We start from the raw sequence: 23,978 nt of genomic DNA on the forward strand, positions 1-23,978 counted from the left end.
TATACCTATGTACCTATAGGACAGGAGTTTAGTGGTTGATTGTCTGGTTAAAATTTTGTTTGCATTAATGTGATCCTTAATTTTATTGACTTAAGGAGCTGTAAAGGTGTTTAGTGTTGGGGTCTGAAACTTTGACATATTCCCATCCATATCCATAATTGTTCCCTTTACAAACACATTATTCCTATGGTTTGGGGTTTGCACAATCTACCAGTGGCCTAAAGTGTTCGGTACTAGTATAGCATGCCCTATTTGACATGGGTCCTGCTTTCCTAAAAGAGTTGTTGGTACCCTTTCAACCAATTTGACCACTCCACTCAGCTAGCAAGGGACTGCTGATGGATCCCAAGATGTGGCCAGAGTTGTCTGATGTGTTTTTTCACATAAATGTCTCCATTCCTTTGGAACGCTATAATGTCAGCTGTAAAACTGCATTGCTTCGGTTACCTGTGAGAGATGCCTAATGACATACCTCTCTGAAAGTGGCTGCCTTGAAGTTCATATGCACAAGCTGGTAATGCTTTGGTTCCAAGACTGCTTATTAATATATTATTTGGTTTGTAAATGTTTTATTATGTTTGGTATTTGATGTGCCTATGCTTAAGCATGATAAAGTTTGATTATCATTTCTTTATTTTTCTACTTTGTTTTAGTGCTTAACTATATGACTGCAGTTATGATGATTCTTGTATTTTATAGATTAATAATCAGTTCTGAGTGAATGTTGATGTAATTTGTGACTTTTATTTTCAGGTTGGTGGCCAGAATTCTTCAGAAGGATTACACTTATATAGCAAAAGTATCCTTTACTGGTAAAAGTATATAATTAAACATCAAGTAATATGTGTGATCTGTGTTGGTGCAGTCATTTTATACCTGTAGACCCCAGGTAGCTATATCTTAAGTAAGGCCAGATGCTTATATTTGACTAGGAAGTATATTATAGTAGGTTATATTGTGACCACATGCTTAAATGTAATAAATTGCATGTTTAGAGTAAACATCCTAATCACGAGCCATCTGTTTACATATTAAAATCAGTAGCACAATAAAAATGGAAGATGCATTAGTGAGGGGATAGACAAGGAAATTACAAAGGTAGATGTAGGGTGGGGAATGTATCAGAAGAACAGAATGGATGGAGAACGGTAAGAAAAGGAAGGCAATGAAAACGGGGATACCTGGGATAGCAGGAATGGAGGGGACAAGAGGATAAGACCACAGGAAAGGGTGATCGGGGACATTAGGGTTTTGATGAGTAGTGTCTCAAGCCTAGGAAAGAAGACAACTGAGCTGGATGAGACATCATTGCGTCACTTTATACTCCATTTATCTCACCCAGTATTGAGTACTGTAATGCATTTTGCAGCCTCTGAATAAGTCCACCCGAAAGAACTTGAAATGGTACAATGATTCCTTACAAGAAAAAAAATCTAGGTTTGGGAAACTTGAACTGTTTGGCTTCAGGTACTGTCATAAACTGTTTCTTATATGGGACTGTCCTTAAGCCTGCTAGTTTGTATGATGTATAAAGTTGTATGGGCTGATGTAATTTACAGTACATGAAAATATTTTCTGCATGAGCTTGAACTATGCACATACTGTCATTCTACTAACCACAACATGAGCAGATGTGTGTCTGCATTGTTTTGGTACTCACCACTTTTTTTTTTTAATGGCACTCCTTGAGGCTGTGCGGTTATTCAGTACTCCTGAAATCATAGAGGATTACAGACATACATCCTCGTACAGGCCTAATGGTTTGTAATACATCTACCAAACATGAAGTTGGAAGAGAAACTTTTGTTGTCCTTACACAAATATGAACTGTGCATTAAAACTGGGGCTGAAGGCAGCCATAATATAACATTTCATATCTGTGATACAGTTGTTAAGTAACTGTCTCAAGAGTTTGTGATTCTTGTTTATAGTTTCTTTCTAAATATGTCCTAGTGAGTTGACAGTACTTGCAAAGTGCAAATTCAGGCCACAGTATATGAACAGTAAACTGTTCTTTGTGGCCTTAAGACAACCTAGCTTTTGTAAGTGCTTCTGCTCTGATTTTTCAAGAGAAAAGTCAATAAAACTTCAGTTAGATGAAACAAACTGGTTGAAGTTTTAACTAGAAGAAATGAATAATAGTACATATTTTAGGGAGGAAAGTCCTGCTACACTCCTTTAGCCCTTACTTATATATACTGACTCGATGGTCACATATCTGCTAGGAAAAAAGAAAAGCACAAAAACTTTCAGTTACTGCTGACATACAAATATAGTGGGTAACCAGCAGTGATTTTCTACACAGGGAGTAGAAGTTGATAACTTTGAACTTGTCAAAGTGTAGAGCAACCCTGATTCATTTATAAGTCATGAGGGAAATGGATTACTGTAGGGCGGCCATGGTGTTGCAGTGGTTAGCATTGTCGCCTCACAGCAAGAGGTTCTCCGGTTCGATCCTCAGCTGGGGTGCCTTCTGTGCGGAGTCTGCATGTCCTCCCTGTGGTTGCGTGGGTTTCCTCCGGGTGCTCCGGTTTCCTCCCACATCCCAAAGACATGCAGTAGGTGGATAGGACACTCTAAATTGGCCCTAGGTGTGAGTGCGCGTGTGTGTGCCTTCTGTGGAAGGTTGGGCGCCGGGCTGGCAACTCGACACTGTAAAACTCCACTGCCAATCATGAGCAGACAGGTGATCCGCTGTGGCGACCCTTAACTGGGAAAAGTCGAAAAGAGAAGAAGAAGAGGTAAATGGATTACTGTAATCCTAGAAGAAGCAGCTTGAAATCTGAAAGTTCTTAATTCTCTTATTATAAGTATTTGTAATCATTCCAGTTTAACTGCCATTTCAGAAATGGCAACAGAGACCAGCAAAGGCAAAAAAGGAATGCAGTGACCCAGTGCCACCTGTTAATCACCCTCTCTGTGAAAGAAAAAAAAAACACTTTAAATATTAAAATGCTTATATTACTAAGCCTTGTACAAACACTGAAGAATAACACGAGGTACAGGTATGTTTTAAGTACTGAATGAGAATGACAGCATTGTAGTCTACTGATATCACAAAATGTTTAACAGATTTGAGAATATTAGCTCAGAATTTGAGAATGAAAATTATTTTTCATAACTCAAGTTGTATAACAAAGCGTCTTAAAAAAATGAATACTTCAGTACCTGTGAATTAGCCATTAGTAACTGCATTCCTAAATAAATATGAGTGTGAGATTTATGAACTTTTTAATGGCACATCTTAAAAAAAAGCTCATAATTTATCTTTACAAGAGACTGTGGCTATGAGGATGCTGAAATTAATCCTGTTAGCTACACACACATGTCTAAAAAAAAAAAAAATATATATATATATATATATATATATATATATATATATATATATATATATATATATATATGCATGAGAATATATATATATATATATATATATGCATGAGAAGTGGTATTCTGGTGATGGACATGCCAAAGTATTATAATTATGTGTGCCTTATATTACTGGAACACTTAGTTTATAAAGTAGTATCCTGGACTGAAACTGAAGTTCTGGTCACTAAAATGAAAGTTTTGCTTTATGAATTATATACCGAGACACATGAATTGTACTGAATTATTTATTTATGTTTTGTTTTTAAATACTGTTAATGAACCTTTAATTCTAGCTATGATTGGTATACCCATGCACCCTATTGTGTCAGGGTTAGGGTAGGTAACAGAGCCCTTGTTAATATTTATAGAACATAAGCTTTAACCAGTTTTATATACAGCACACAATATCATTATAGATACAAAAGAATTGTTAGTTAATTTAAAACAGTGGCACAATATAAATCTACAGTATGACTTTATTTTTGTAACTCTGGATGTAAATTAGATAATGAAAGGGCTCTTAGAAGTTGTTTGAACTGGGACACATGTATATCCAACAGTACTATGAACATCTGGTGTACATTTCAGAGAATATTTTTTTTTTGTTATGATGAAGAAGTCTATCTTTTAACTAGTATTGCCACGGGGAAGCTGGTTGGTAGAACATATGCCAACTTTGTAATGTGTAACTGGGAAATGCAATATATTTTTATCAATTGGCAGTATAGACGTTCTGTTACTATACTCCCTTTGCATCTGATCTTTTTATGACATGGGAATCAAATAAATGAAATTAAATGAATTTGTGATTGTTTTAAATTGTAGTGCATCATTTTAAAAACTGTATAGGTTCTGTTCATTTACAGACATCAGTTATCTTGATGAGTACGTATATAGTTCCATAGATGGATTAGTAGGAACAAAGAGTTTAACAAATCAGTTAAGAAAAATACTTATTTACTTTGGAAAGGTATGCATCTTAAACAGATTTATAGGAATCACGCAAAAGGACAGATGTGTAGATAGTCGAGTTTTATCACCTTTAAGCAGCAGAACTTAAATAACATTTTTATGGTAGATATGATATTAATATGGCTGTATATCTGATGTGTTGAGGATACAACTGTATTTTTATAATGTCTTGATAGAACAAGCCAATACAAAAGATAATAGCAAAAATTCTGCTATTTTGAAAATAACCAAATTCTACTATTTGTTGTGATATATAGTAATTTTAATTTGGTGAATAACATATGTAAACAGAATCAGACTATTATTGTTACATCCCCGCGACAGAGAAGGTGGTGTGATTAGAACCTAGGTATCCACAAAGATGTAGAATAATGTCTAACCAGAGAATAGGCACTTTTCTATGCTTGAAATGTAGTTATTGTCAGTTAATATTGTCAGACCTCACAGCTGTCCAGATTTTCATAGAATGTCCAGATTTTTGTGTCTCATGTTTTGTCTGTTCCTCATAAAGTTTGTGGTTTTCTGACAAATCATTAGGGATTGAGGTCTGAAAATAGTGACATACATTTGAGTTTTAGACTTCATATCCTTCAGTAAACGCATGCTAATATAAAACCTGTTATTTTAACAACTTTCTGAGTTTATAAGAGCAATATTTAAAATCTGTGCTAGATTTTGGTCTTTGCCCCCTCATTATTTTTTGCCTTGTCCAAATTTATTCTGCTTGAGGTTGAGAGATATGAATATTGATCACTAAAAACAAAAAGAACCACCTCCGAAGGCAGTTTATTTTAAAAGTATCAACATAAAACAAATAAGGCTCACCACAGCGAACTGTGTACCAAAGTTTTAATAGTAAAAATAAAAACAGACTGCAGTTACAGTACTGTGGTGAGCCTTATTTGTTTTATATTGATTCTACGTTTTGCTCTTATAAGGCTGTTCATCCAGGACTGTTTTGTTTTGCATTGTTATTATAACAGTAAACAAAGGTTATAAACAAGAAAAAACTTTGACACGAAGTGCTTCTTCAGGTTGTTTCAAAAATACACACCTACAGCTGACTTCTTTAAAACAGACTAAATAGATTGCGTGATCCCAATTAAAAATAAAGAACATTTAACTCCTCAGCTGCCAAGACTGTAAATTAGGCTTCAAGTTAACTACACCTTTCAACCCAGGAAATATATCAGCTCTAAGCTCTGTGATCCACTTATATTCAACACACTCGTTTTTTTTTGTCTTCATATCACTCTCTCTCTTTTATTTTTAAAAACACATTATAAAACTGCAACACTAAATAAGATTCACCATGTATTTTCTTGTACATGTTTAAATTGCTCAGTTGTAATTTTTCTTCTGATGTTAGATAGATCCCCACAAATGTGCCATTTTAAACTGCTGTACTTCTTCTACATATAGTTATATAAACAATGTTTCTAGAATAAGAATCTGTAAAATGACCTATAGCCAAGTTCATAAAATATTTTTCTTTACGTATATACTTACAAAAGCTATATTTCATACATAAACATGTGTCATTTCTCTGAGTGGCCTTTCCATTGTTGCTCTAATGTCCAAACACCACCTTAACATCCAATTCCTCAACAAATCAGCACCCCCAAATTGGAAATGAAGAAATCGTATATGCTAACATCAAACTGAATGCAAATAAAACAATCAACATCATCGGATGCTACTTCCCACCCTGCCAAAATGCCTCACCCCTTGAAAATTTCCTCAGTTGGGCTAGCCATTCCCTTCCGCAAGAAACCTTAATTTTAGGTGACTTTAATATTGACTGGCTATCCTGTAACAACAACCAACCATCCCACCACCTAAACCTTCACGGTTTCTCCCAACTTATACAGTCACCCACCCGGATAAATAAAAGCTCTAATGAACAGTCAATTCTTGACTAGATATTAGTTAATAAATCCCCTCAGTCATACCTAACTGGTTGTCTACCAGACAGCCTCAGTGACCATGCCCCAACTTTCCTTCTAAAACACCACTCAAATAATACTAAACCCATTATCTACCGACAAATTTGTAACGAGAAAAGCTTTAACCCTCTCACCTTTACCTCATCACTTAAAACCTCTAACTGGTCACCACTAAAGTACCTCACTCTGGATGAAGCTGTACAGTTCTTCAATAATACCTTCATAAACATCTTAAATTCTCATGCCCCCATAAGAAATCCCAGGGTCAAGGCTACAAAAAGCACCAGGTCACAAATGAAATGCATGGACACAGCCTGGGAGCATTGGCGCTCTACAAAACCCCCCCTCCTCTAGACAGTCATTCCTAGAACAGTGAAATAAGATGAAAAAGAAAATAAAAGAAGATAAAACTAAATACTATCAATCTGTCCTTAACTCTTCTCATCACAACCCCAGACAGTTCTGCTCCACCATCAACTCCGTTCTCCACCCAATAAAGTTGACACCCCCCCCCCACCTACCCACTTGCCCTCATCCTCCAAAAATATTGCCACCGCATTCAACAAACACTTCACTGAAACCATACTAGCTTTGGTCAGGCAACACAACGCCCTCCCCACCCTCCCCTCACCAACACTAAATACTCTGCCCACTGTCTTTTCATTTACTCCAGTACCTACTTCCTACATCAAAAAACTTTTACTAAAACTTAAGCCTACCAAATTAGCTGCAGAAATATCCCCTGCGAATACCTAAAAATTGCTGCTGAAGCCATAGCGTATCCAGTCTCCATCTTGAGTAACAGATCCTTCACAGAATGCTATGTCCCTACACTATGGAAGATATCCCGCATAATCACCCTCCACAAAGGTGGCTCTTCCACTGAACTCTCCAACTACCGTCTGATAGCCATCCTCTCCCCTCTCTCCAAGATACTGGAGCAATGCATCCACACCCAAGTCCAGGACTACCTCCTAACTAATAACCTCCTGTCCAGCACCCAACATGGCTTTAGGCCATTCCACAGCACTACGTCCGCCTTGCTGTCTTTCACTAACACTATCCTTCAACACAAAAATGATGGTGTTTACTCCTCTGCCATTTTCCTAGATCTATCCAAGGCTTTTGACATGGTCTGCCACAAACAACCAATCTCTGTTCTCACTAACCTATCCTTTTCCCAATCAGCTACAGTCTGGTTTAACAGCTACCTAACTGACTGCCAACAATCTGTTATCTGGCTTAATGAACTATCCCCTCAACTTCCTGTTACGCTCAGTGTTCCCAGGGATCCATCTTTGGACCACTACTATTCTCTCTCTTCACCGCCACCAAGCAGGCCTCCCTCATACAGTGTGCAGACGACTCCACCCTCATCTGCTCTGCCCCTACAATACCAGAACTTCATAAGATCACACAAGAAGCCTGTCCTCACTGGAAACTTGGCTATCGGATGCCCAGCTAATACTCAGTCCTAACAAGACCCCAAACTCCTTATCTTTCAACCCACAAAATCTAACCTTCCCCAACCGTCACTTCAGTATCCTAACCAATGACTATACCGTCATCTCCCCAACAGAACACACCAAACTACTTGATGTTGAGATTGATAATCATCTCAGATTCGACATTCACATTTCACTAACCATAATGAAGGTACACAAAAAAACCTAGGAGCCCTTTATAGAAACAAACAATTCCCCACGAAAACTGCCAGAATTTCTGTGGCCAATTCTCACCTCATCTCCTCTTTTCTTTATGCCTCTCCTATACTTACCAACCTCGGGCAAACAGACCTAAACAAGCTTGAGTCTTGTTACAATAAAATTGCTAAATTCGCCACTGGAGCATCCTACCACAGCCACCACTGTATCTCACTGGCTTGAACTGCCTCAAATTCTACACCTGAATCAACTCGCTCTAGCCCACAAGATTGTAAACCATCCTCTCAAAGTACCATCCCTACAAAATCTTCTCCAGCCCTGCCTTACCACCAGACCTCTACACTCCTGCAACAAAAAAACAACTTCTTGTAACAAAACCCAAGAACTCTGCTGGAGAAGCTCTTTTCTCCTGCAAAATAGCCAGGTTATGGAACCCCCCCCCCCTCCATAACCATGCTAACATAATGCAGTCTCTTCAAAACTGCTGTAAAATCCCACCTCAAAGGACACTGGTTATGTCAATGCTTGCATCCCCGACTAAAAATTCCCTCCAGCGGTTTCCCCTCCTTACATTTCTTCCCTACTGTAACCACTCCTGCCCTCCACTGTCAGAGCATTGCTATCTCTCTACTCCTACCTTCATCTAGACTTAACCCTTAACTCTTTCCCAGCCGTTCCCACCATCTGGATTAACATTTTGCTTTATATACTTTTCATATCGGGTCTATATCACATATTTGAAGTTACGTAACTTCGAACACCTAATGGGCGAATCATTATGTTCGAAGTTACATAACTCTGACTACCTAAAAAAAAAAAAAAAAAAAACACAACGGACAACAAAATAAACTGTTGTAAGCAGGGGGGCAAGCCCCCCACACCCCCTGCTACTTAAATATACCAACTCCAAGATCACACCACATTGAACAGAATGGAAAATAGTGTGGGAAGAAATAGCCAGGGAATTGTTATGGCTAGGCTTGTATAGGCCCTAGGGCTGATAGCCTAGTACCAACCTATGAAACCTCCTCCTGTGGAGATTTCCATTCACATGCTCAAACTTTTACAAATTCGAACGTATGGTCTCGACCGGTTTACTATCAAATGAATGAAAGTCACAAGCACGAACGGTTATTTCCACAACGGAAAATCTCAACTCATGCATATTAAGTAAGTTGTAAGGTCAACCCAACAAGATCGACAACTTCTGTCGATATTACTAGTAGCAACTCCCTTCTGAACGGACATACACATGAACGTCAACATTCCGACTGTCGCTCCTGCCATGGTCAAGGAGGGGGCTGTCGTGCAACTGAATGTTGACATTTTGATTGTAAACAGTGTCAATCATATGTGGTTCGAACTTGTAAAATTCGATGACGTGATATGAACCCTTTCAGATCATAGGCTAATCTGTCATCTCTATGAATTTATATACTAATCTGCCTCAACAACATCTAGCTCCCAGCTGGAGTATTACCAACAACTACTGTATGTCTTGTTTATTTGTATACTAAATGCTATAGAGTGTATCACTGACTATTTATGTTATCAATAGCTCTGCTTGTAACTTGTACATTTTATGTGTGTGTGATTACTTGTACTATCCCTATTATTTGTATTTTTTTCCCTATTTCTTTCTGTGGTGCTCTTCTCCCTGGGCTTCTGCTGAAAAAGGACCTGTGTCCAGTCAGAACTGCCCGATAAACAAATGTAAATAAATAAAATAAATAATATTTGCTTGTTCCTTATAACGAAGCATTTTTCAAGTTTCTTGAAGTTTTAAAACTAAGCATTGTTTGACCCTGCTATACTTCCCTTCAAACCATCTGACTCTTTTAATATATGCCAGTGCCTCCTAATTACATTTTACACAATGCCAGCATACCTATTATATGTCGAAGAAATCTCGTAATCCTGTCTTGTCTTTTTATTTTTCAATTATAATGCCCTTGTCAGAAAAGATAGATCTATTTTCTATCTCACATGCCTGCAAAGGAAGTTGCATGCTTTTATTCAGCTTATTGGTCACTAGAATGTTTGAGCATCCAGTTACTAAGAAGACATGAAATTTAAATCAGTTTGCTGACGGTGACATGGTGCATGTTGTCTGTCTGGCTAAATGTAACTCATGTACTGCATTTTACATATGAAAGGCTAATAGAATGATGAGAGAATTATGCAGCATGTATATGATAAGAAGGCCAGTGCTACTAATGTCTTGGTAGAATATGTGAATTTGATGGGCATTGATCATGAGTTTGTGTTCTTTGTTTCATAGTTAATACAACCAAGCTATCCAGTTATATGCTTTACATTATATTATTTTGTTCACAACACATCCTCTCATACATGGTTGTATTAACTATGAAACAAAGAACACAAACTCATGTACTGCATTTTACATATGAAAGGCTAATAGAATGATGAGAGAATTATGCAGCATGTATACAATAAGAAGGCCAGTGCTACTAATATCTTGGTAGAATATGTGAATTTGATGGGCATTGATCATGAGTTTGTGTTCTTTGTTTCATAGTTAATACAACCATGTATGAGAGGATGTGTTGTGAACAAAAGAATGTAATGTAAAGCATATAACTGGATAGCTTGGTTGAAGCAACAACCCATCTGTGTGTTTTTTTTTTGTTTGTTTTTTGAATGAAATGTGTAGTTTAATACCAGTTTTAAAATCCAGAGGGATACACCATTAGTGACATTATATTTAATTTGTCACCTGTTTTTATACTATATTTAAACTAAGGATCAGTGCAGAGTGTTCTAATAAGCATCCTTGATATGAAAGCTTGGTATTACTTGTTTTGTTAGAAATATCCCAGTCCTTTCATATCCTTGACTCTGATAACAGTCCTGTTGAAACCAGCACTTCCTTTAGATATTTGGAGATCTGGCTAGACCAAACACTAAACTTCTGTTAGCACTTAGAAAAGTTGAGAGCCAAGATCAGCAGTGTACTGTTCTGGGTCAACAAAATATCTCGGTTTCTCTCACATCCAGCAAGGGTTGCTATAGGAAGAGGCATCCTCCTTGCTCAACTTGAGTATGGCCTCTTCTTGTTTGCATTTTCCTCTATCAAAAATACTGCTACTCTTCAGGCCCTCTTTAATAAAATATGGGTATTTGTATTTAACTCACAGTGGAATGAACACCACTGACTCATTCAAAGGCTAATTGACTTGCAATACAGGCCAGGTCAAATCATCTTCTTGGTTCCTTACTCTTAAAAATACTCCATTCTTCTCTTCCAAATGTTTTACTGCCATTCAGACCTATAACCAAAGAAGCCATTCCTTCCCTACAAATCCCATGTCTCAGACTGTATCCTGCTACACAATGTTTTTCTGTACTGGCCCCAAAACTATGGCAGTCACTTCCTCCTAGTTTAACTGATTGTACAACCTACTGTCTGTTCAGGCCACAGTTGACAATACTAAACAGTTTGAATTCCACCTAAATAACATGCCACCTAAACCAGTATCTCAGGCTGCTCAGTGCCTTTACTTCCACATACCCGATCCACCTAATTTGCTTACTGTCCTAAATTGTGATTTGGTTTACCACAGCATTACTGCTCTAAACCTACTACATGTAATATATTCCCCTCTTTCATCTTATTGGTATCTATCCACTTTCCCAGTCTAGCTACTACTGCCCATATCTCCACCACCCCTACTCCTCCTACTTTAACTCTATTCTCCCATATCTGTTCCATTTATGTTACTGACCATATTTGTTTGTTTGGTCTTCTATGTATGTATTTTGTCATAATTAATTGTAAACTATACTGTTTGTGTTGTCATTATATGTTTAACACAGTTTAGTGGATTTTGTGCTTACTCCTAAATGTAAGTCACTGATATTTGTGTGCTGTACGTTGTTTCGTTACATTGTGATGTAACCCAGGCTGAGCTTGTCATTGGTCATTGTTTGATTAGTGTTCTACCCCAAGAAACTTATTTAAATAAATAAAACCATTTTAATTAATTAATTATAAACTATATTGTTTTGTTGTCATATGTTTAACATAGTTTAGTGGATTTTGTATAGCACACTTGTTTTAATATGGAAATATTGCATATTTTCATAGTTGTTATCAAGCAAATAGCAATATCTCCAGTATAGTGACAATGTACAGTAACAGTGTATTTTTCCATCTCCCTCCATGACATTTGACATGTTGGTCTTTCAGTTATGAAAACATTTATGTAAATATGAATAACAACTGACAGTCATTGATATCTTCACTGCATTACATCTTACATTAACAACATTACTGTCATTTTGTTACATACATCTTCTCCTTCTTATGTTGCCTGTTAAGTTGTTAAGGATGCAAGGTCCAAAAATATCAGGGTGCCATAAGGAGTTATGGTGTCAAACTTGAATTGTTCAAAAAAGGCAGTATAGATATGAATGAATTACACCTTACACTCATCTTATAGACGGTAATATAATTTATGTGCCGGGTAGAACCATTTCATTTGTAGTACTGATGAAGTGTGTTATGTCAAAGCAACTTTAAGTGAAGTCATTTTGATCACAGCTGTACAGTTAGAAAAGTACTAACCATGAACAGACGTGTAAGTTTTAGACATTTTGGCATGGCAAAAGCTCATATACCCTCCTTGAAGGAGGTGACTGTCTGCATCTGCTGTTTATATGCAAGAAACTGTGAAGTCATTTTACCATAGGATCATAGGAAGTTACTAAGCTAATGGCCCTAGGGCCATTACAACCCTAGCCAAGTTCGTACCTTTATTTCCACAATCAGCACCTATTGCCCCTGTCCAAGAGGGACACAGGCGTAACCCCAGGGTGAATTAATGGTCACCCATCCAACCGTACAGATTGTGTTTGAAGAGGGCCAAAGAGGTACTCTGTTTGACATGCATTGGGAGTCTGTTCCAAAGGTGTGGTAACCTCTGGGAGCAAATCTGTCCCTCCAGCAGGTTTTATTAATGTCACCAGGTTAAGGTCTCTAGAGTGAGTAACGTGTATAATTTGACTTACGGATATGCAGCATTTCCAGTAAAGCAGGGTCAGAGATTGCCTTGTATGCAAGGCAGAGATCACCTCTGAGTAGTCTGTATGAAACAGAATAAAGTGACTGTGATTTCAGACGATCCTCATAGGACAGATGCTGAAAGACCTTGAATTTTCCTTGTGAGAATCTTTTGTGGTTTCGCCAGTTGCTGCAGGTGCTTGGAAAGGTACATACCAAAAGGGGCATTGTACTCAATTATTGGCCCGATGAGGGAAGAAAATAGGGAGGTTATAACTTCTTTTTTTCTGGAGGCAATGCCCTTACTTAAGAGATGAGCAATATAGAATGCCCTTCTTACCACTGTGGAGACATGATGGTCAAAGTTAAGGTTGCTGTCAACCTGTGTGCCCAGGTCTCTCACCTCTGCGTGTGTACTTAATGTGTTGCTATTGATGTGGTAGTTATCAGGAACATCACTTTTACTGAAAGGAATGATAATACATTTGTTTGCAACGAGTTTAACGCCATTACTTTGGCACCAACCATTTGTTTATGTAAGACCCTCTTGTAGGATGTTGACATCATTTGGAGATTCTGTAACTGCTCCCACTTTGCAGTCATCAGCAAACGTTGTCAGCTATAGACCTTTAGTTTTTACTTGTACTTCAGAGAAATAGATTCCAAACAGTAGAGGTCCCAGGACTGATCCCTGTTGAACACCACTGGTTGCAGCTCTACTGTTGGAGGTGGATTCCCCTATTTTGACTACGAGTTATGATATAAGGGTTGATGCCTAGTTCGGTGAGTTTGTCAATGATGTATGAGTGGGGGATAGTGTCATATGCCTAGGCTATTCAGACTAATAGGTCTATAGTTCCTGGGGTCAGTGGAAGCACCACCTTTGTGCAAGGGAATAACGGTGGCTGTTTTCCATTCAGCTGGTACAAAGCTCGTGCTTAGACTATGATTGAAAAGAGTATCCAATGGTGTTGCTAATTCATGTTGAAGCCCATGTAGGATGGAACCTGGGATGTTATCAGGTCCCACAGATGCTTTGTTTTTGGCCTTAGAGAGGGCATTTATGACCTGCTCTGTAGAGATATATGGTAGGGGACAGGTGGTAGGGACATCATGGGGTGCCTGTGGCAGGGACAGGGGAGTGAAGTTTTCACAGAACCTGTTGGCCAACAGGTTAGCTATGTCCACAGGCTCAATATTTATGGTATCATTAACTGCCAGTTCGCTACAAATCTGGGCCTTTCCTTTTAGGTTTCAGATGTAACTATAGAATGCCTTCTGGTTGTCCTTTGTTGAGGAAGCTAATTTGGACTCGTAGTTTGCCTTGGAGGACTTCACAAGAAGTCGTATTTGCTTTTTTAAGCTGAGGAGGGAGTGTTTCCAGTTTAGGAGGGCTCGCTCCCTCTTACTCTTAAGACAGCAATTTCTTCCTCTTATTGTAAAGCCTATTAATGGCACTTGTCCACCAGGCAGCTTTGCTCTTCCTTGAGGAGTTTGTTTTGGTCCTATCAGGTACAGCCGAGTCACTGCAGGTACACAGGTGTTCATATAAAGCATAGGTGTAGAGTACGGCATAGTCGCCAGTTCCATCTGAGGGAGGAGGTGCAGTGAAGTTATTTATACCATTCCGTAAAAGGTTATAATCTGCTTTGGAGAAGTTTTTTTTTTAGTTTAGTTGCTGCTGGGGTGTCAGGTGTGATAGTTCGTTCGAATGAGACTGATTTGTGGTCACATCTCACCAGGGAGGACCTCACAGTGGGGATGCTACAGTGGTCTGCCATATTAGTAAGCACTAGATCCAGGTTGTTGGTACCCATTGTGGGGGTGTCAACCAGCTGGTCCAGGGCATTGGAGTTAACGAAGTCGAGGAGCCTTTAGGCAAGTGAATTTGAGCACAAGTAATTTAGCCAGTCAATGGATGGGTAGTTAAAATCGCCCAAAACCATGGTGTTCAGATGTATCTTGATAGACTCATGTAGAACCAAATGGGCAGAGTGGGTGTCCTGATTCATGGAGGGGTCATGTAGCTGGCAATGACCTGAATAGATGTCCTACCAACAGTTAATTGCACCTGAAGGGTCTCCAAGGAAGCATACTGTTTAAACAATCTGGAGATGTATTTTTCTTTAATATTAACACACCACCTCCTTTAGTTTTCATGCCTTCAGTTTGAGGTCTGAATGTGTGGAAGGAGGTGGAACCCAGTAGGACTGGGGTGCTCTCCACAGCTTTGAACCAGGTCTCCGTGACTGTATAAATGTCTACATTTCCAAGGTGAGGAGAGCTTCAGGTAAGTGCTGTTTCATGCTGAGGCACCTAGTGGTTAGCAGCATAACTTTGAGGTTGTTTTTAGATGGAGGTTTTACATTGGGAATTTTGTCCTTGAGACATTGCCTAAAAAAATGCACTATGGTGGTGGAAAGAGCATTAGCCAGTAGCCAAAATCCCAGGTGTGACAGGTGAAGATCATCTGTGGCAAACCAATGAGGTCTGTCAATCATGTCATCCCAGGCTGACAGATAGTGGATCCCCTTAGAATGACACCAGAAGCCGAGTCAATTATTGAAGTCAATCATGTTCTGTTTGTATTGAGGCATTATCCTAGATGAAGGTAAAATGCTGCTTAAGGCTAGGGACTTACCTGCCCTGAGATACATAGTCCAAGAGCTCAGTCATGTCTCTCTTCATATAGTCCAGAGAGGCACATCTCAAATCATTCACACCAACATGGACTATGAGTTATAACAGTACCTGTTGTTGAGAGACTTGAGTGCACGTGTGATATGGTGTATCCTGGCACCTGACAGACAGCTGACCATGACCTTTTCCTTCTCCATCCTGGTGAGAGGGACATCAGTGCATCTCACGATGGAATCACATAGAACTAATATATTTGATTTTGTGCTTTCCCTTAAAGGTTTGACTGATGAGACAATGGTGCCTGAGCTATTATGTGTAATTGTTCTGCAGAGGAAGTATTATGTGTAGCGTGCTTGTGTTTGTGTTTGGGAGGTCTCTAGTGTTTAGGTATGTTTCTAGTGAGGGACCTCCGTCCTCCGCATATGTAAGTATGTGTGATGTGGGTTTGGGTGGAATAGTAGGTAAGGTGTGCATGTTGGCAACCCATTCATTGTCATATTACTAACTGGTGTATGAGAGATCATGGATTCAAGGTTCTTAGTATAGTTGCATCTCTCACACTTTGTGTGGGATAAAATATACAGTGGTCTTGAAGTCAAACAGCTATAATGTGACAGACCCAGCTGTGACAAAATGTAAGAATCTGAAAATGTGGATGTAAAGTTTATAAGATGTTTCATTACCAAATATTGAAGCACACCAGAAGGAATTTTTCCATATACATATCACATTGAGTAACAGTTCTACTTGTGCTGTTTAGCCGTTTTTACAGCCTATATATTATATTTGGGATTCATATTTCTTTTGAAGAACTGAATGATATAGTCGGCTCTTAAATTAGTATGCAGTGTCTGCACTGGGTAACTAAAAGACATCTCAGTTGCTAAATGGCCTCCACTGTTCAAAAAAACGAAGTTCATCCTTGAATGTACTAGTCTTTCAGTAATTGAAACTGCTTTAGCCTTTCTGAATTGTATACAAATCTAATTTCTGAGTAATGCATGTGTATTGTTCTGGCTTATGACCACTTCTGTCTTGTGAAAAGACAAAGTTTCCCTTCTTTCTTCCTGAAGCTACACAGCATGTCCCAATAGAAGTATGAATTTGTTCAGAAGGGATCACAGTTCCTTCAGCACAAATGCATGGACTCACAGATATTGGAACAGGAAAATAAATGAGAAGTCAAAGGGAACATAATTATGAAATAGTAACAAAACTGTATTTTTGAAAGGGGAAAGCCCCAATGCACACTCCATACCTCATTACTTTAAAGTGCACTGATCATGTTTAGAAGCATATTTTATGCTCCTCATTACAAAGTTATAAATGATTTGCAAAAAAAAAAGAAGGAAACTGAAGATTATAGTATGCTGTTTTATTTTTCAGTTTCACTCTTTACTCAGTTTTTCTTTGTAACCACACCCACAAAATGATTTCACTGTAGTTATTGAGCAGTGATTTACATGCAACTGAAAAATATTAGGTGCAAGCCAAAACAAATTACCTCTTTAGAGGGGAAGCTGCTTCTTTAAATTGTAGTTTCACTACTACCTCATCACATGCATTAACATTAAATGTGAACTCAAGCTTGTCTTTCTAGGAAGTAAGAAACTACTATTGATGCATTTAGCATGAAAATATAGTAGTCTGTACTTCAATTTGTGTAATGAGGCATTGTGGCTTCAGTCGTTTGTGATGTTGTGGCAAGGATTTCTATCTCTGAGAAAAATATTCAGAGTCTGTCCTTGCCAACAAAATATATTGCAAGTACAGCACATTCTTTTCAACACAAACTGTATAATTTGGTGTTGTGTGTGGTAATGGCTATATCCAACTCAAAAGGCTTGTTGCTTACATTTGCTTCAGAACATGACCAAGTTTATAAATAGCATTGCTCGTGTACTAAATGGGGTGTTAATTGATGATCCTGTATCCATAATGTTTAGAAGGGCACAGTAAATAAACTTCTTCTGTATACCTTTTTTTTTTTTCAAAACAGGTTTATTGTTTTAACATATAAGAGAAATATCATAACAATTTTATACAAGTAATTAAAAATAGGTATTATTATAATATTCAACAAAACAACTAAAGTATTTACAAAGACATCCACTACAAACAGATCAATTAATTAAACTAAAATACCATGTTATTGAAATTAAAATTTTTTTAACAAATTTTGTAAATTATCCCATACAATATAATAAGATGTTTTTCTATTTGTTCTTGTCCTAATTGTGTTTATTTCCATATGGCACACTATATTCATAACATTTTTAAATTCATTGGACGAAGGAGGTGTATCTGAAATCCAATTTCTAGTTATTATTTTCCTAGCCACTGCTAGAATAGACCATAACAAGGGAAGCTTAACCTTTTTAACACTTTGAGGTACAGGTGTGTTGAATAATATAAGAGATTTAGAAATAATGAAATTATCTGTAAAAAGAGCCTGCAAAAATTCATTAATTGACTTCCAGTATTCTTTCAATTTTATACAGTCATAAAACATATGAGCCCAGTCAGCATTAATTTCTACATTACATCTCTTACATAAATTATCTTTATTATTTATTTTATTCATCATCAAAGGTGTATAAAAGATCTATGTAAAATTTCCATGTATAAAGTCTCCAGACAATGGAAGACGTAGTTCTATAAGCAGATTCCAATATATATTGTTTATCTTGTTGATTTGGTGGGTCCCCATTAATAAAAGTGAAATAATTCCAGTATGAATCTACACTGTAAAAAGTTTCTTGTCTGATAATTTTATGTATGTATGAAAGTTTACCTTTATCAGAAAATTTATGTGGTAAATTTAATATCAAGTAATCAATCAGTGTTGGAATAGATTCTTTAACTGTTATAGACATTAGATCTATTTTATTAATGAGATGTTGTCTAAAGGTCTGAACCTCTAACCAGCAAGTTTCTCTTAGATCAAATTCTTGTTTTAAGAAATCTAGATTTTTAACTTTATTATCAGATATCAACTGATACCAGTACTTTAGATCATTATCTATAGTTAAATGAGTTCCTTCAGAAGTAGATGACAAAAGCATACCCTGAGTATACATTATAGGGAGTACAATAAAATTCCATTCCCTATACTTAGGGTGCATGAATATAAAGTTACGATAACTAATAATAATATTTAATGGGTAACAAACCATATGTTTAGGTGTAATAGGTGAAGTACAAAATTCCTTTAGTAACCATAACATGGAGTTATTTACAATCATATTTTTATGTGTTAAGGAGATTTTCATGAAGTGCATACTAATTAGCTCCCAATAATCTTTCCATTTTGTGACATATGACTGATCTATTAATAAAGTAATAACTTTTACAATAGAAGAGATAGTATATAAATTAAAGTCTGGAAAAGAAATACCCCTTGAGACCAGCTATTAGTATGTTTCTTTAATGCAATCCTAGGTCTATTAGGTGCCCATAAGAAATTTAACATTAGTGTATTCAGTTTCTTGATAATTATTTTTGTAGGTGGAAGTATTATTGATTGTATTAAGTATAAAATCTTGGGGAATATTATCATTTTAATAATTGTAAGTCTCTCCTCCATAGTAAAAAACATATTATTCCAGGTATTAAAAAGGGTTTGTATATTAAGAAAACAGGTATTATAATTATTATATATAATAGATTTAATATCTTTAGATAGTATTATACCTAAATAAGTTATCTGACCTGAATTGGGTACATATTTAGTAAAATCACTAATGAGAATATTTTTCGTGTATATATAGGTAGTATTTTAGTTTTTTCTTCGTTGAATATTAAACCAGAAATACTTTTAAAATTCATCATTTTATCAAATAGAGACTGCATAAAAGAATTAGATCCTGCTGATGTAATTAGATCATCATCTGCAAAAAGTTGAATTTTGGATGTTGTATTTTCATCTATTTCAAAACCCTCTATGTCAGTACTGTTTCTGATCAAATTAGCCCAAGGCTCCATTACTAAAGTGAATAATAGTGGAGAAAGTGGACATCCTTGTTTTGTACCTTTAAGAATGGGTATTTTTTGTGAAACATATGTTCCTACCTTAATATAAGCCAACGTTCCTTTGTATAAATGCTCAATTAGATTTACAAATGCATCTGAGAAGTTTGTGCACTTCATTAAGGTAAACAGATAGTCCCAACTTACTGAATCAAATGCTGAACTTATATCAAGACTAATAAGTGTTAAATCTTTCTTTTTCCTATTTGCAAAATCTATTAATGTTAAAGTTCTTTTTATATTATCAAAAGTATTTCTATTTACAAAGAAGCCTGTCTGATCTATATCTATAATGCCGGGAATGATTGTCTTCAATCTATCAGCAAAGATACTCATAAACATTTTATAATCAACATTAAGTAATGAGATGGGCCGATATGAAGAACATCTAGTTGGATCTTTATTAGGTTTCAAAATTGGCGAAATAAATGTATATTGCCAAGATGGGGGGGTTATTAACTCAGATTGGGCCAAAATAAAAACCTTATGCATTAATGAATATGTACTTTTAGAAAGGATTTTATATATCTCTGGTATAATACCATCATTACCCGGTGCTTTGTTTGATTTAAGCTTATTTATTTGTGTAATAACTTCTGTATATGAAATACTCTTGTCCAATAGTTTAATCTGTTGTTTATTAAGCTTTTTACTCATGTTTGTGGTTATAAACTCCTTTATTTTATCTTTAGGTTACATGTTAATGTTATTATGGTTAATTTTGTGAAAGTGATTTCTAAATTCATCTAGTATTTCTGGTATACTAGAAACATTTTTCTTTTTCTTTAGAGAAAAGATTTCTTTGATATGGTTTTGTTTATTCAACCTTTTTATTTTATTTTTAAGTCTATGTAAGTATTTGGGGCTTATTGAATAAGACAAAAACTTGTACTTCTCTAAAGTTATTTTAACTTTGAGTTAAAATTTATTTGTATTTCTCATTTAGTTTATTTCTTCAATAACTTTCTTGTCCATAATATTTTCTTTATTATTATGTTTATAAGAGTCTAATTTACTTTGAATATCTAACAATTCCTTATCCCAAGATTTCCTTTTATTATTATACCATCTGATACTTTGTCCATATAGATATGATTTTAAGGCATCCCAAACATAAACAATGGAGACTTCAGAAGTATTATTTATGTCTAAAAAATGTTTTACTTCTGAAAGTATATATTCTTTATAGTCTTTTAGTTGAGTTAAGTATGCTGGTATCCTTTTGATCTGAACATTATGAGTATTTTTATCATGAATTCAAAACAATTGAATTATGATCAGATATAGGACATGAAATGATTTTGGAATTAATTAAATCTGTTACCATCTGGTTAGAAATAAAGACCCTATCTATTTTTGAATAAGTTTTGTATCTGTTAGAAAAAAAGGTGTATGGTAATGACTTTGAATCTATCTGATTATTAATATCATTCAAATGATAAGAATTAGCAAAATCATTTAAATGTTTTGCATTAGATGTAATTCTTCTTTTTCCTATAGTGGTAGTATCACTTTCATGTAGTATACAATTACAGTCACCAGCTAAAATAATATCTCCTATAGAGAATGATATGATCTTATCAAGATGATGTTTCACTGTATTAATACCAATTCCAGGTATCCAATATACATTAATTAAAGTGTAAGTCTTCCCATTAATTTGTATTGTAACCATACAAAACATTCCTTTGTCATCCTGATAAGACTTAATGGTTTTAGGAATGGGCATGCTTTTATTCCATAAAATAGCCACTCCTCTTTTTTTCTGAGTGTGCTCTGAACTAACCAATACTGTATATATGTTTGTGGCTAGTTTGTCAATATCTTTTTTCAAGAGATGGGTTTCTTGCAGGAAGACTAAGTTGGCCTTATGTAAATTAATGTATCTTATTAGGCTTGCCCTTTTACATGGATTATTCAATCCATTAATGTTTAAAGAAATTCCTTTTAAAGATGTCATTTGGCATTTTTAAAACTTAAGAATCTTATGATCAAAATAAATAAGATAAGTAATGTTACAGCTCCTCCTTTAGGTGTACCTTTAAATATAGCTGTATTTATTGAGTCTCTTATGGGATTTCGTATAGGATTCAATTTTGTTTGTAGTGACAATGAATGTACAAAATATATTGTGGATGTCAAAACTATATACAAATAACAACGAACAAGTGAAAATAATGTAAGGATTAAACCTTGCATCCAGCCTGGAGTTATAAACTCCAACTTAGAGTAGTATTTACCACTCAAGTTAACCCCCTACCCTAAGCAGCAGTACCTCAGCTACCACCTTATCAATTTAATACTAGTTATATTTAACTGAGGTTAACAGTTTTCAGTTCAATTATCTAGCAAGACAAGACTACACATTTGGTAAAACAGCATCATATAAACTAAAATAAACCTTTTTTTTTTTTTTTTTTAAACTGTTCATACTACTATATACATCCATGTAATATAAAACACTTGTATCCAAATAGCATTCAAATAATCTTGATGTTAGAAATCAAGAGGAGAAAAAAAAATAGGTTCTAACATTCATTTAAATCAAAAACTTTGGCTAATATGATTCAGACATTACATATATTAAGATGCATCTATTTTCTGTCATGTAAATGCAATTAACAGCTTCCAAAAAAAACCTTGAATTGCTTGTATATGAGCATTTACTCAAACTCATTATTGTCAATAGAATAAAGTATTATATTCATAGAAATTGTTATAAATCATACTGCATAGTTATGCAGATTCTCAGAAACACTTATATATATATATATATATACATACATACACACACACACACACATATATATATATATATATATATATATAGACACACACATACACGCACACAAATATATATTTATTTATATATATACATACATACACACACACATATATACATATATATATATATATATATATATACATATGTATATACACACACACACACACACACACACACACACACACACACACACACACACACACATATATATATATATATATATATATATATATATATATATATATATATATATATATATCTGATCTCACTGAGTTATGTCCTTACTGAACACTATCGTACTTGCTGTCCCTACAATAAATCTGTCTACTTTATACAAAATAATGCACAGCAAACACATTTTAGTAACCAGATTTTACAACCATGCTATACTGCTGCTTTAAAATATATCACATGACAATTTCTTCCAGTATAGAGTTATAAAATTATTTATGCTTGTCAATCAGATAAATTAAATGAGTTATAGTAATGTATATGTTTGGAACATAAGTTTTTAACACAGATTATTAAGCTGCTGTTAAGTAGAATTTCAAAAACACTTGAATAAATGTTTCATTTTCTATGCCTTCTAAAATAAGACATTTACTTACTACAAGAAACTGTATCATTTAAACTCATTATAACTGACATATTTTATGAATTATAACATAGATATTTAAGTAATTATATAAAATAACTCACATTTAGATGTTAAAGAGTTCATTTTCCTTCACATAGTCGCATTTGTATCATTTCTATTTCCTGGTAGTGTGTCATTGCTGAATCTGTGATGTGTCAGTGTGATATCTAGGTCAAAGGTGAGACTAGCTGCTTTCAGCTTCTCTGTGAGAATTCTGAGAGTTGAAGCTTTTGAAGTAGCTCATGGACACTGTGCATGAGACAGCCCACATCCCAGATTGTCTCTCTTAACATTTTGGCGGGAAACTTATTAAAAACTAGTGACAAACATTCAACAAACATTCATTTAGCAGTGTAAATGCATCTAAACATGACAAAACCTTCACAGTGTATTTTACAGGTTATTACAGCCTCTATGTAAGTGAAATTAAGCCCCAAATTATTAATAAGTAATAAAACTCAATATTTTTGTCCCAACTCAGTTTTTATGCAAATCTTATTATTTACTGTGTCTATATGATCAAAAAAGAAAAGAAAAAGAGAGTAGAAAGTAAAAGGGTGTAAGGCAGAAATAAAAAAAATGTAAGAGAAAGCTATAAGAAGTATATACAATGAAATATTACTTACTGTTTATATTAATAGAGTTAAAAATAAAACATATTATTTACTATTATTTAGTTCTAATTATTATTAGTTAAAGCATGACAGATTATTTACAAACAAGCATAAGCAGTGTAATCAAGAAAGTATAATTAGGAATAGCATTTGAAGAACATATAAACTTTTTACAAGGAATAAATATGTTATTATTCTATTAATCATATTTTCATTACTCTTCTCTCTCTCTGCCTTCCCCCACCCTTCACCCACTACATAATCTAAATAGAATGTCATTGTTTAAACAAAGAAAA

General features: G+C 35.4%; 1 protein-coding gene across 1 annotated transcript in view; it reads left to right on the forward strand.

Annotated features, from left to right (window-relative positions):
• SRRD (SRR1 domain containing) overlaps window positions 1-23,978 on the forward strand; it is a 181,355-nt gene that overhangs the window by 88,380 nt on the left and 68,997 nt on the right. Inside the window, exon 4 of the mRNA XM_044069737.1 lies at window positions 754-799. Coding sequence (XP_043925672.1) covers window positions 754-799 — 46 coding nt within the window. The remainder of the gene's footprint in view (window positions 1-753; window positions 800-23,978) is intronic.

The sequence above is a fragment of the Protopterus annectens genome, chromosome 4.part0, assembly GCF_019279795.1.
Source record: "Protopterus annectens isolate FY-2018-M chromosome 4.part0, PAN1.0, whole genome shotgun sequence".
In the NCBI taxonomy this organism is placed as follows: domain Eukaryota; kingdom Metazoa; phylum Chordata; order Ceratodontiformes; family Protopteridae; genus Protopterus; species Protopterus annectens.